Consider the following 13,681-nt stretch of genomic DNA (forward strand, 5'->3'; position numbering starts at 1 on the left):
ATAGCAATAGTAGTAGTAGTAGTAATTGTGGACCTGATATTGAAATTAGTAGTAGTAGTAAATAATAATAATAATAGTAGTAGTAGTAGTAATAATGATAATAGTAGTAGTAGTCGTAGTGGTAATAGTAGTAGTAGTAGTATACACAAAATAGCGTTTAGTGTCCTATAAATCTATACCCGTATTAGTCACAAAATACGTAATTCAGGAATACACCTACACCAAGCATGACTACACACACACACACACACACACACACTCAAGCGGATACACGCAATCAGACGCACACTAGAAATCCAGTCTAATGGGTACAAGGGTGCACTTAGATACAAATGAGATACTTTGGGGACACACACACACACACACACACACACACACACACACACTCTCTCTCTCTCTCTCTCTCTCTCTCTCTCTCTCTCTCTCTCACTCACTCCGCAGTTTCCTCCGTAGGGATCCCAAATGGACGGGGTGAGAGAGAGAGAGATTATTTTCATGTATACTGTATATTATGTGCATTTAATTCACGTATACGTCTACACCGTACACGTACATGATGCATTCACGTACACGACTGCTTCATTCGTGTACATGACTGTTTCATACACGTACATGACCACTTCGTTCACGTACTGTACATAGCTGCTTTATGATACTGTAGTTTTTCTGTTGGTACCGGTACTGCACACACACACACACACACACACACACACACACACACACACACACACACACACACACACACACACACACACACCACCAGATGCTCGCTATACTCCTACTAACATATCCTTTCACTCGGCTATATATTTTCCCTTTCCGAATTATATATTAAGTACGTGCTATAATGATGCAGACAGGACATGTAATTTTCCCTGTATATTTAGGCAGGATCTTATTTAACTCCTTCATTCCACTAACCTTTTTTCATTTTATTCATGATTCAGACTGACTTAGGAGAGTTCTTGGACTCGAAGGGTTACGTACAGCCTTCACCAACCCCTTCACTGTTCTCTTTTTCACTCTAACTTGGCCTAGATTTTCGTCCTTTTGCAGCTTATTTCATGTAGCTCAGTGGCAGAAAGAGACAGTGCCCATTCACATACTTCTTTCCTAGTGTGAGGGTGCTATAGGCTCACATACTCTTGCACATACTTACATAGGCTCACATACTTACATAGGCTCACATACTTACATAGGCTCACATACTTACATAGGCTCACATACTCTTGCACATACCTACACAGGCTTACATACTCTTGCACATACTTACATAGGCTCACATACTCTTGCACATACATACACAGGCTCACATACTCTTGCACATACCTACACAGGCTCACATACTCGTGCACATACACAGGCACACACACTTACACATACTTACACAGGCTCACATACTCTTGCACATACCTACACAGGCTCACATACTCTTGCACATACCTACACAGGCTCACATACTCTTGCACATACCTACACGGGCTCACATACTCATGCTCATACCTACACAGGCTCACATACTCTTGCACATACCTACACAGGCTCACACACTCTTCCACATAGCCTTCATCCTGGAAATTAATGGCTTCTTCTTTCCTCTAAGAATTGCATAATTGAATCAGTCCATCAAAGCATGTATAGCAGCTCCTGTGGCCCGTATTTCGTCGTTCAGGAAGGTCCCTAACACCTCTTCCTAAGCGATTTATTTTGCTTATACTTACTATCGTCTTGTATGTTGCTTAAGGTCATTCAGATATCGCCATACTCTGCATAAGGTAAAAAAAAATATTAACGAAAGTCTCTTAACACCTCTTCCTAAGCGATTTATTTTGCTCATACATTATTATAGTCTTATGTGTTGCCTAAGATCATTCTAATACCGCCATACTCTGCATAAGTAAGGTAAAAAAAAAAAAAAGGATATTAACCAGCCGGAACCAGCATTAAATCGCTAAGGAAGAGGTGTTAGGGATAAGATAGTACCAGACTCTACTTTCAAAGATGATATGCAGTCACTCGTCCTCGCACGTTCCTCCTTCCTTCTTCCGGGAATTTATTACTAAAGAACCAGGCAGCGTATTTTCATCAGTTAAGGAAGCTCCCTAACGCCTCTTCCTAAGCGATTTAGTTTGCTTATTGCACCTTACTGGCCTCTTCTGTATCATGTAAGTTAATCATATATCAACTTACTCAGCGTAGATATGTAACAGACAAATTAATATTCTGTCTTTCAAACCATAGCTACCAAACCCCTTCCTTCTTTCCTTCAGAGATGCAGCACTGCCGGTATATTAAAATTACCTGTTCGCATTTCTTGACCTATGCACCGCCTGTCATGGTGCAAAGCGAAGACAGTAATGTAAGGATTAATGGGATTCACTCACTTTCTCACATTCGACATCCTCTTCCAAAACACATAGGTGTCTAGTAGCTTCCCTTCCCTAAAACTTACCTGGCTGCTTCCTCCCTTCCTCCAGTACATAAGGTAGCTAAACCACTTCTTCCTAAACCTACAGACATTACAGAGCAACGTCCTTCCGTCGTCAGAAACATACTGATAAATTACTGTACCCGTCCACTTAATTCCTTCCGCACTGCAGCAAATATGTATCACTATATTAAAATGGCCGGGTCGTCTTATTCCTTCCTGACTTCTCATTGCCTACCATGGCGCAATAATAATGGTAGCTGGTCTTGGAGCGCAGTTCTAGCAGCATGGCCTCGTGTAAATAGAAAAATGTCCAAATCCTTCGTTTTCCAGGCCTGTAATTACCCTATCGAGTGAGTGGATGGTGAGCACCCCCACCTACCACTAACCCTATCAATAGTGAGAGGTTCATAATGCCTTCTCCTGACCCACCCACTGCCTGCCATGGTTCTAAAATGATGGTAGGGGTATGGTAGTGCATAACCTTCACTTGAGTTCCAGCAACATGGCCTCTTTCATGGTAAACGCAATATTACGCATGAGAAGGCTCCAGGCAGCCTCTACCTCCCCGGTCCATTCCTCACCCAATGCCGGCTGGACTGCTTGTAGAAACTGAGGAACCACCAGCTGTAGGAAGAGGGAAGGGGGGAAGGGTTAGATAGAATTATTGGCTTAGATTAAAGATAAAGACCAAGATAAAAGCTAATCATTCACGCTATCAGTGCCTCATCCGTCCCTTCGTCGCTCCCTCACTGGACTGCTTGTAGGAAATAAGAACCACCAGCTGTAGAGAGATGAAGAAAGTTGTGTTAGAATGATAGGCAGAGTTAGGTCAGGTTAGAAAGTTGGGCTAGATTGTTAGGTTAGGTTAGAGTTGGGTTAGATTGTTAGGCGTGAGTAGGGTAGGTTAGAAAGTTGGATTAGATTGTTAGGCGGGGGTTGGGTAGGTTAGAAAGTTGGGCTAGATTGTTAGGTTAGGGTATACGTGGATGGAAATATACACTGATCCGACGACCTGGCCACCTGCGGAAATTGCGGCACCACTACCTGTATTTAACTTCACGTGGTATTTAAACTCACGTGATACTTAACTTCACTTGGTATTTAAATTCACGTGACTCAACTTTACGTGGCATTTAACTGGGAGGTATTTAACTTCACGTGGTATTGTGTATTTTTCACGTGGGATTTTACTTCACGTGGTATTAAATTCAGGTGGGATTTAATATTAGATGGTACTTTAAACAGACCACACGTAGGATTTACCTCCCTACCGCCCTGTCCACCTGCCTCACGACTCAGCTCAGGAAAAATATGATAACGTTGGAGATGGCCAGATATATATAATAAAATGGTCCTTTCTGGATGTGAGGGGCGCTGGAGTGTGGTGATGTGGTGCTGCTGTGGTGGTGGCGTGTGGTGAAATTGTGGTGGGTTAGGGTCGAGAAAATTTATTGGTTTGGTGGAGTGTGGTGGAGAAACTGTGCTGCTGTGGTGGAGAAATGGTGCTGTGGTAGAGTGTGGTGGAGAAATTGTGCTGAGGTGGAGAACTGTGCTGCTGTGGTAGAGTGTGGTGGAGAAATTGTGTTGCTGTGGTGGTGTGGTGGAGACTGTTGATGTTGGAAAGCCTGAGGAAGGAAGTAGAAAAAGGAAGAGATGGAGATTATTTGCCGTGTGTGTGTGTGTGTGTGTGTGTGTGTGTGAGAATGTTCGAAGGAGGATAAAAATGTGCGTGAAAGAACTGGATCAAACAGGATTCTGGTAGAGAGAGAGAGAGAGAGAGTGTAAAGTGTGGTAGTGTAGTGTTCATGGTTGTGATGATTCTCTCTCTCTCTCTCTCTCTCTCTCTCTCTCTCTCTCTCTCTCTCTCTCATCTTATAATTTCACTTTTTCTCTTCTTAAATTCTTATCTGCCTTTCTCTCTGTCCCTGTCTCTCTCTCTCTCTCTCTCTCTCTCTCTCTCTCTCTCTCTCTCTCTCTCTCTCTCTCTCTCGCTCTCTTCTCTCATATACACTCAAATTCCTTTCATCGCTCATTTTACAGTATTTTTAACATCCTTTCAGCAATCCCTCGCACCGCATACCAAAACACACACACACACACACACACACACACACACACACACACACACACACACACACACACACACACACACACACACACACACACACACACACACACACACACACACACACACACACACACACACACACACACACACACACACAGTAGAAACGAAAGCAACTGTTTACAACCTTTCCGGGCTTAGTGTGAATAGATGAACATGGGATGAATGCGCTGAATAGTGAATGTGAGAGAGACAGAGAGAGAGAGAGCAGGTGTTTTGAGTGTGTGTGTGTGTGTGTGTGTGTGTGTGTGTGTGTGTGTGTGTGTGTGTGTGTGTAGTTTTTAGTTATGCTATGTGAGGCAGAATGTTAGAGGAGGTTAGAAATATGCATGAAGGCGAGACGACACACAGAGAGAGAGGCATTCTCTCTCTCTCTCTCTCTCTCTCTCTCTCTCTGTTTATCTGTTTGTGGGAAAGGGTGACCACGAACAAATCGCCACCATGTAACCCTGTTCTCCACCATTAGGGTACTAGAGAGAGAGAGAGAGGTTACAGAAGTGTGCAAGAGATGAGATTTTTGTGAGAATTCGGAGCTGTCAAATTTGCCAAGTGAGAAAATGTGAGAAAGTGAGAGAGGGGCCGTGATAATTGCCAGTCTGGAGGGCAAAATTAGAGAGAGGAAGTGGCGAAGAAGGAAGGCTTTTTGAGAGAGAGAGAGAGAGAGAGAGAGAGAAATAAAGGAGACAGTGAGAAAGACAGGTGGAAAAAAAACAGAGGAAATGAGAAGGGAATTAAAGAAAGAGAGAGAGAGAGAGAGAGAGTGAAGAAGAAAAAAACTAAAGGAATAAATTAGCGTTTGATTAAGTGGAAAACGCCTCTGGAGAGAGAGAGAGAGAGAGAGAGAGAGAGAGACCATCCTTACATAATCCAGTCATTCTTAATCTGTTTTTCCATCTTTAATATTTTCCAATACATTTAACTCTATAGCAGTTTTGTTTTTTAGTCCGTAAAGGTCAAACACTCTCTCTCTCTCTCTCTCTCTCTCTCAGTGCCGTAATATGAACTGCCTTTACTCTGTTCACTTTAACTAGGCCTAAAACTACAATCCATCATTACTACTTGGCTATACGAGAATAACACTTGAGTATGGTACTAGTCACGAAGAAGTGCTATGGAAAGGAAGTAGGGGTCATTGTATTGTCTTTCACCGTGTCTGAACTACCGGAAGTAAGCTGCAGAAGGATGAAAAATTTTGCCAAGTTAAAGTGGACGGAGTGTAGGCGTATTAACCCGAGAATTCGTAAGTGCTAATCACGAAGAAGTGCCATGGGAAGGCGATAGAGCTATAGCATTGTCTTCTGCCAGTGAGCATCGGAAAATAATCTCAAAAGGGACGGAATTCTGGGACAAGTTAAAGTGAACGACCTGGAGGCGATTGTAGCGAATGTGTTGGATTGAGATGGAGTGAGAGGAAGGGACTGAGCTGGATAAAGCCGTCTGGACCCCCCTGATGAATTAGAGAGGGGGGGGGGTTGAGATGTGCCTGGAGGTTTTTTTTTTTTTTTTTTGAGAGAGAGATAGAGAGAGAGAGAGAGAGAGAAAGTTGAAATGTGCTTCGATTTTTTTTTTTTTTTTTTGAGCTGAAATGTACTTTTTTTTTTTTTTAGGGAGAGAGAGAGAGAGTTTAAATGTGCGTGGATTTTTTTTTTTTTTTTTTTTTTTTTTTTTTTAGAGAGAGAGAGAGAGAGAAAGTGGAACATATTTGCATCCGAATCAGAACCATTTCGCCGCGTGCCAATTTCAACCGTAGTCCGAAATTGGCTAGGGTTTATATATATATATATATATATTTTTAGGGTTCAGGTGTGAGGAGACTGTGAGAGAAGGTGGGAGAAGGAAGTGAGGGGAGGGGGAAGAAGGAAGAAGGGATGGACAGGGGGGAGGGAGGGACGAGAGTGAGGACGAGAGGTGAAAGTGACGACAAGACCGGAGAAAGTGAGAGAGAGAGAGAGAGAGAGAGAGAGAGAGAGAGAGAGAGAGAGAGAGAGAGAGAGAGAAAGACAGACAGACAGACAGACAGACAGAGAGTTGAAATGTGTTTGGAGTATTTTTTTTGTGTGTGTGTGAGAGAGAGAGAGAGAGAGAGAGAGAGAGAGCAGATCCCCTAGGCCTACCTCCCAACGTAATGAGCTTGGAAATAAGGGGCGAAACACCTGTACACCATTTTCTTTGACCCAGCCCAAACTAAAGAGAAAAGTTAATGGGCTACTTACATAAAATAAATAAATAAATAATAATAATAATAATAATAATGATGATGATGATGATAATAATAATAATAATAATGATAATAATAATCTTACACTTTTTCTCAGCTCAGTCTACACGTGGAAATTGCGTGTAATAGAAAGGAAAGGTTGTTAGTGATATTACTGTTTGATATGTAGTGTGTGTGTAATTCACCGGGTCGGTCAGGTTCACTTGATGGTCGTGATCGTCAGCTTTTACCCTCCCGGAAGGGAGCTGAGAGCTCATATAGTCCGATCTAAGGGCAAGGCTGTGACCTTCACACACCCGTCCCCTTGCTCAAGGGGGACAGTAACCACCCACTTCGTCAGTGAAACTTTTCGCAACCTGAGCGAGGCGCGAACTCCCGTCCACCAGTTGGCAAGCGGGAACGTTACCACTGCACCAGCGAGCGGTGTGTGTGTGTGTGTGTGTGTGTGTGTGTGTGTGTGTGTGTGTGTGTGTGTTTCCCTGACATAATCAGCATATGGGTAGGCGGGTGTAGAGTTAGCCTATATGTAATTATAAAGTTATTTAGGACTACAGTGTCTCGTTCAGCATTTATTCACTCTCACTGTTAACCATCATCTGAGTGCCGTAGTACCATCGATCCAGCGACTTATTCCTTATTTTATTCTTGCTGCCACCTGATTACTCATCCCGTCCATCCTTTTTCCCTTCCTATCCCTCTCCCTCCCTTCTTTCTCCCTCCTTCCTCCTCTCCTTTCCTTGTGCTTCGCCCTCTCCCGCTCCTTCCTTCACCTCCTCCCTCCCTCTGTTGCTCTTCCTTCCCTGCCTCCCCATCTCCCTCCCTCCAATATACCTCTTTTAGCTTCTCCATTCTTCCCTCCCCCCACCTCTCTCCTCTCCTTTCCCTTCTTCTCTCCCTCCTCCTCTTCCTCCTGCCTCAATCTGGTTTGGTAGGGCTCCATAGTGACATTTTAAGAATTCTTTTCTGTTGCAGTCTTAAATCAGATTCACCAGCTTTCCATTCCTTCCCTCCTCCCATCTCCTTCATCCTTCCTTCCTCCCTCCTTTCTTCCCCCCTTGCTACTTCCTTCCTCCCTCCCTCTCTTCCTCCTTCTCTTCCTCCTTCCTTCCGTCCTTTCTTCCTATTTTTCCTTCCTTCCAAAACCTTCTACTCTCCATTCTGTCCCCCCCCCTCCACTTTCTCTTACCTTTTCCTCCTCCTTTCCCTCACGCTCGCCCCATCCTTCGTACAACTTTGGCCTCTTAACTCTTCCCTCCCTCTTTCCCTTTCCCCTTTCTTTCCATGTCTCTTCTCACTCTGTTCTCTCCCTCTTTCTGTCCCCTCCATCTTTCTCTTTCTTTCCTCTTTTTCTCTCTCCCCTCCCTCTTTGTCCCCTCATTCTCTCTCCTCCTCTCTTCTCTCCCCTCCCTCTTCCTCTTTCTCTCCCCTCCCTCTTCCTCTTTCTATCCCCTCCCTCTTCCTCTTTCTGTCCCCTCCCTCTTCCTCTTTCTATCCCCTCCCTCTTCCTCTTTCTGTCCCCTCCCTCTTCCTCTTTCTATCCCCTCCCTCTTCCTCTTTCTATCCCCTCCCTTTTCCTCTTTCTGTCCCCTCCCTCTTCCTCTTTCTATCCCCTCCCTCTTCCTCTTTCTGTCCCCTCCCTCTTCCTCTTTCTATCCCCTCCCTCTTCCTCTTTCTGTCCCCTCCCTCTTCCTCTTTCTGTCCCCTCCCTCTTCCTCTTTCTGTCCCCTCCCTCTTCCTCTTTCTGTCCCCTCCCTCTTCCTCTTTCTGTCCCCTCCCTCTTCCTCTTTCTATCCCCTCCCTCTTCCTCTTTCTGTCCCCTCCCTCTTCCTCTTTCTGTCCCCTCCCTCTTCCTCTTTCTGTCCCCTCCCTCTTCCTCTTTCTGTCCCCTCCCTCTTCCTCATTCTATCCCCTCCCTCTTCCTCATTCTCTCCCCTCCCTCTTCCTCTTTCTCTCCCCTCCCTCATTCTCTCTCCTTCCTCTTTCTCTCCTCTGCTACTCCTACCTCTTACGTCAATCTGGTGTGATAGAAGCCCCATAGTGATTAATAGGTCTATCTGTCAGAATTTACGGCTCAGTCTATCCCTTATCCATCTCTATCCATCTATCTTGTCTGTCTGTCTGTTTGTCTAGCCATCTGTATCTATATCTGTCTTTCCTTCTGTCTTATCGGCCATCTATTTATCAGTCTATATCCATCCATTTATCTATCCATGCTGTCCATCCATCCATCCATCCATCTATCTAGCTGTGTATCTATCCATCTATCCATCCATCCATCTACCCATTCATCTGTCTGTCTGTCTGCTCGTCTATATCTATACGTCCATCTGTCTTTCATCTGTCTGTGTGTCTGTCTGTTTATATATCCATCTGTCCATCCATCCATCCATCCACCTGCTCACCTCAATCTGGTGTGGCAGGGCGCCGTAGTGACAGTGGTTCCTGCCGCAGTCTTGAATCAGCTTAACCAACTTCTCAGGCTGATCTAGTCGACGCACCGCCTTCTCCACGAACCCCATCACTCTGAGGAGCATAGCAGCTTAGATTAGGACACGGCTGGTTAGATTAGGACACCGCTAGTTAGATTAGGACACCGCAAGTTAGATTAGGTTGCATTAGATTAGGTTAGGACACCGCAAGTTAAGTTAGATTTGATTACGTGAGGCGAGGTGAGTGAAGGTGAGGTGTGGTTGGGTTAGGCTGCGTTGGTTAGGGTTGGGTTAGGTTAGGTTTCATTGGAGCTCACATTAGGACACTGCAAGTTAGGTTAGGGTAGGTTAGATTAGGTGAGATGTGGATGGGTTAGGTTGGGTTGGGGTGGGGTGGGTTAGGGGAGGTTTGGTGAAGTGAGATGTGGTTGGGATTGGTTGGGGTAGGTTAGATCGGGTTATGTTAGAGCTGATTCTCTCTCTCTCTCTCTCTCTCTCTCTCTCTCTCTCACACACACACACACACGCACGCACGCACGCACACGCGCGCGCGCGCGCGCACACACACACACAATTACCCCAAACATATCTCTCAGTAATAAGAATGATTCATAAAAGACCTTCTTGAAATTGAAAGATAAAAAAACCTCACCTTTGTTTACCTGTGGCCTAATGACTTCCAGGTGTGCAGGCTAATTTATGCACCGGGCAGGTAGTGGAGTGCCTCATTAATATTACATTATATTTCCTGTCTTTGTATATACTAATGAAATGGCTTACAGGTAATTATAGATTTATTTAGCGACCCTAATGAGATAGGACGGTGTTTGGAAACTCCCTGTACTGTTGTTTGCAGATGATACTGTGTTGTCAAGTGAACACGAAGGGGAGCTGCAAGGCTTAGTGAATGAGTTTAGGAGAGTGTGTAAGTGGGTTAAGGCGCCCCAGCTAAATGTACCATGTAAGGGTTTGCATCTGAGGGTTGGTTGGGGTATAGTGTTTTCATAATGCCGCTCAGGTTACAGCGACAGGTCACGAGCCTTAAAATAACTGAAAGAAGTAGTGTGGCCCCGGTCCCCTACGCTCCTGATGCGATGATAGCGGATTGGATGATAGATAGAGAGATGGTTGGATAGATAGATAGATAAATAGAAATATAGAGAGTGAGGGATGGAAGGATATGGTATGGATGTATAGATAGATAGATGGATGGGTGGATAGATAAATGGATAGCTAGGTAGACAGATGGGTGAATGGATGGATAGATATAGATAGATAAAAAAGATACATAGATGGATGATTGATAAAGGGATAGATAGATGGAGAGATGAATGGAGGGATAGATAAATAGATGAATGATGGATAGATAGATAGATAGATGGAAAGCTGAATGAATGAATGGATGGATAGATATAAATAGAAAAACAGATAAATAGTTGGATAGATAGACAGATGAACAGATAGATAGATAGTGTGTTTCGTAATAAGCAAAAACTCATTCGTCATTAATTCCTCACTTCAAAAATAATGAAATCTTTCGACATAATGAACTGTTTCGGTATGTTGTTATTGCTGTTTGCATGGGGTATTATCATCTATCAGTCTGTCTATCTGTCTGTCTATCTATCCATCTATCTCTATCTATCTATCTACTTGCCCTGTTAATTATGCAAGTTGTAATTTTTCAACATAGGTATATATTGCTTACTGTTTGTGTAAGTATCATCATCTATGTCTGTCTATCTATCTATCTATCCGTCTGTCTATCTGTTTACTTGTCCATCCATCCATCTATCTGTCTGTTTTTCTATCTACCTGCCGTGTTAATTATGCAGGTTAATTCAGAGTTCAGTTAGGATATTGTGTGATGTTTGTGCTTTAGTCCACGTGTACCTAGTAATTATTTTCTGAGAGAGAGAGAGAGAGAGAGAGAGAGAGACACAGACAGACAGACAGACAGAGGGAGGGAGGGAGGGAGAGTCTTATCAGTTCTAACCATATTATAAACCGAGGACAGGTTAAGTAATCAGTTTATCAGGTAGGTAGGTAGATAAATAGATAGGTAGGTAGGTAGGTAGATAGATAAGTAGGTAGGCGGATGGATATAGATGGGTAGGTAGGTAGATAGATGGATAGGTAGATAGGTAGGTAGATGGATATACTGTAGATGGGTAGGAAGGTATATACTCGTACATAAATAAATGGATAGATAGATAGATAGGTAGATAGGGTGGCAGGTAGGTGAACGGATGGATAGATGGAAAAATAGATGGATGGGGAGAAAGAGAGAGAGAGAGAGAGAGAGAGAGAGACGGGGAAAAAGAATTCTGACTTGCAATCTTTAAACATGTGAGAGAGAGAGAGAGAGAGGGAGAGAGGGAACACTTCCGGGATTGGTCCATTAGGTATATAGATAGATAGTTAGATATAGATAGGTAGATAGATGAAAAGATGGGTGGAAGGAAAAATAGATGGATGGATAGATAGGTAGAGAGAGAGAGGGCGGAGGAGAAAGAATTATGACTTGCAATTTTTAAGCCTTAGAAAAATCACACTTGGGTTTCATTCATTCATTTTTTTTTTCTTTTTCATTTTTCCAGCTTCCTTCATCATCCATCATTTCGAAATTCGCGCCCCGTAATTAGGCTTCATTTGTGAGGTCATTAGCCTCTTCTCTACCATGATTTTTTTTCTTTTTCTTGCTTTTTCTTGCCGGCAGATTTTTATATTGGGGTTTGTGGAGGCGTGATGGGGTTGGAAATGATTGACGTTTATTCTGTCAGATGGTTCTCTCTCTCTCTCTCTCTCTCTCTCTCTCTCTCTCTCTCTCTCTCTCACACACACACACACACACACACACACACACACACACACACACACACACACACACACACACACACACACCTATACTCATTTCATAGTAACTTGGCCTAAAATTGCCGTCTCTCCATCTTCACTGCTGAGTATATAACAGTAGCATAACACTGGAAAATGATGATAGTCACGAAGAAGTGCTGTGGGAAAAGCTGTGCCATTGCTTTTCTCTCATGGACTACAAAAGAACAGAAATCTGGGTAAAGTTAAGATGAAAAAAATTTATGCATGAATAATAGATAGATTGGTAGATAGATAGGTAGGCAGATGGATGGATAGGTAGAGAGGTAGGCAGATGGATAAGTAGGTAGGTAGGCAGATGGATGGATAGGTAGTGAGGTAGGCAGATGGATAGGTAGAAAGGTAGGCAGATGGATGGATGATTAAATGGATGAATAGATAGAAAGATAGAGAGGGGACGTTCTCGTAGTGAAAGGGTTTAATAGAGAGGGTATCAGGGGAGAAATGGAAGGCGAGAGTTTCCCATAATTGCTGATCCATTCGTCCCTTAATAACTCCCTCAGAAACATTGATTATCTGTGGGTACGACACACACACACACACACACACACACACACACGTACATACCTACATAAAAGTACGGTATATGAAAACGCGTTCAGTATGTACTTATAATTCTCTCTCTCTCTCTCAGTAATTAGGCCCACTTAGTAATAAATTATATATAAATCATGCACGTATAATATTGCCTAACGCGCCCGATCATGATTAATTTTAAACACGCTTTTGAAGATGGAAAGAGCCGAGATAATATGATGATGATGGTGAAGGTGATTTTGTGGTGATAATGGTGTAGGTTGTGGTGATGGTGAAGGTGGTGGTGATGATGATGATGATGGTGAAGGTGGTGATGATGATGATGGTGTTGGTGAAGATGGTGGTGGTGATGATGATGGTGGTATGATGGTGGTGATGAGGGTGGTATGGTGGTGGTGATGATGATGACGATGGTGAAGGTGGTGGTGATGATGATGATGGTGTTGGTGAAGGTGGTGGTGGTGGTGGTGATAATGATGATGGTGAAGGTGATGATGGTGGTATGGTGGTGGTGATGATGACGATGGTGAAAGTGGTGGTGATGATGATGATGGTGGTGGTGAAGGTGGTGGTAGTGATGATGATTGACGATATTGATGATGATAACGTTGATGATGATAGTGGAGTTCAGTTCATTACACCATCCTCCCTTGACGATGGTGGATGGCATGATGATGATGATGATGATGGTGACGATGATAGGGACAAAGATGATGATGATGATGACGGATGATAATAAAGATGATGACAGATGACAGTAATGATGACAATAATAATGATGATGAATAGCAGTAATAATGATGATAATAATGATAATGGCGGTTCAGTAATGCTCTCATCCTCACTGCCGGCTAAACATGTGTCTTCAAGGACTGTGCAACTTTAGTCTGGCATTGAGTGGCGTCTGATTTAGTGACCCCCTCTTACCTGGTGGAAGAAAACGGAAGAAAATGGAAGACAGGACAAATCCAGTGGAAGATAATGGCAGTTGTGGAAGATAGATGTGGATAGATAAGTGGTGAGGAAAGTGGAGGTGGAAGATAGGA

At 43.5% G+C, this 13,681-nt stretch overlaps 1 protein-coding gene across 1 annotated transcript in view; it reads right to left on the reverse strand.

Moving 5' to 3' along the window:
• Nucleotides 1-2,798: 2,798 nt before the first annotated feature.
• glob1 (globin 1) overlaps nucleotides 2,799-13,681 on the reverse strand; it is an 82,001-nt gene continuing 71,118 nt past the window's right edge. Inside the window, exons 3-4 of the mRNA XM_080286614.1 lie at nucleotides 9,177-9,297; nucleotides 2,799-3,055 (exon numbers count right to left, since the gene is read on the reverse strand). Of these exons, the coding sequence (XP_080142740.1) occupies nucleotides 2,915-3,055; nucleotides 9,177-9,297 (262 nt within the window). The 3' untranslated portion in view covers nucleotides 2,799-2,914. The remainder of the gene's footprint in view (nucleotides 3,056-9,176; nucleotides 9,298-13,681) is intronic.

The sequence above is a fragment of the Coenobita brevimanus genome, chromosome 112, assembly GCF_032717465.1.
Source record: "Coenobita brevimanus isolate Jiangsu-jjx chromosome 112, ASM3271746v2, whole genome shotgun sequence".
In the NCBI taxonomy this organism is placed as follows: Eukaryota; Metazoa; Arthropoda; class Malacostraca; order Decapoda; family Coenobitidae; genus Coenobita; species Coenobita brevimanus.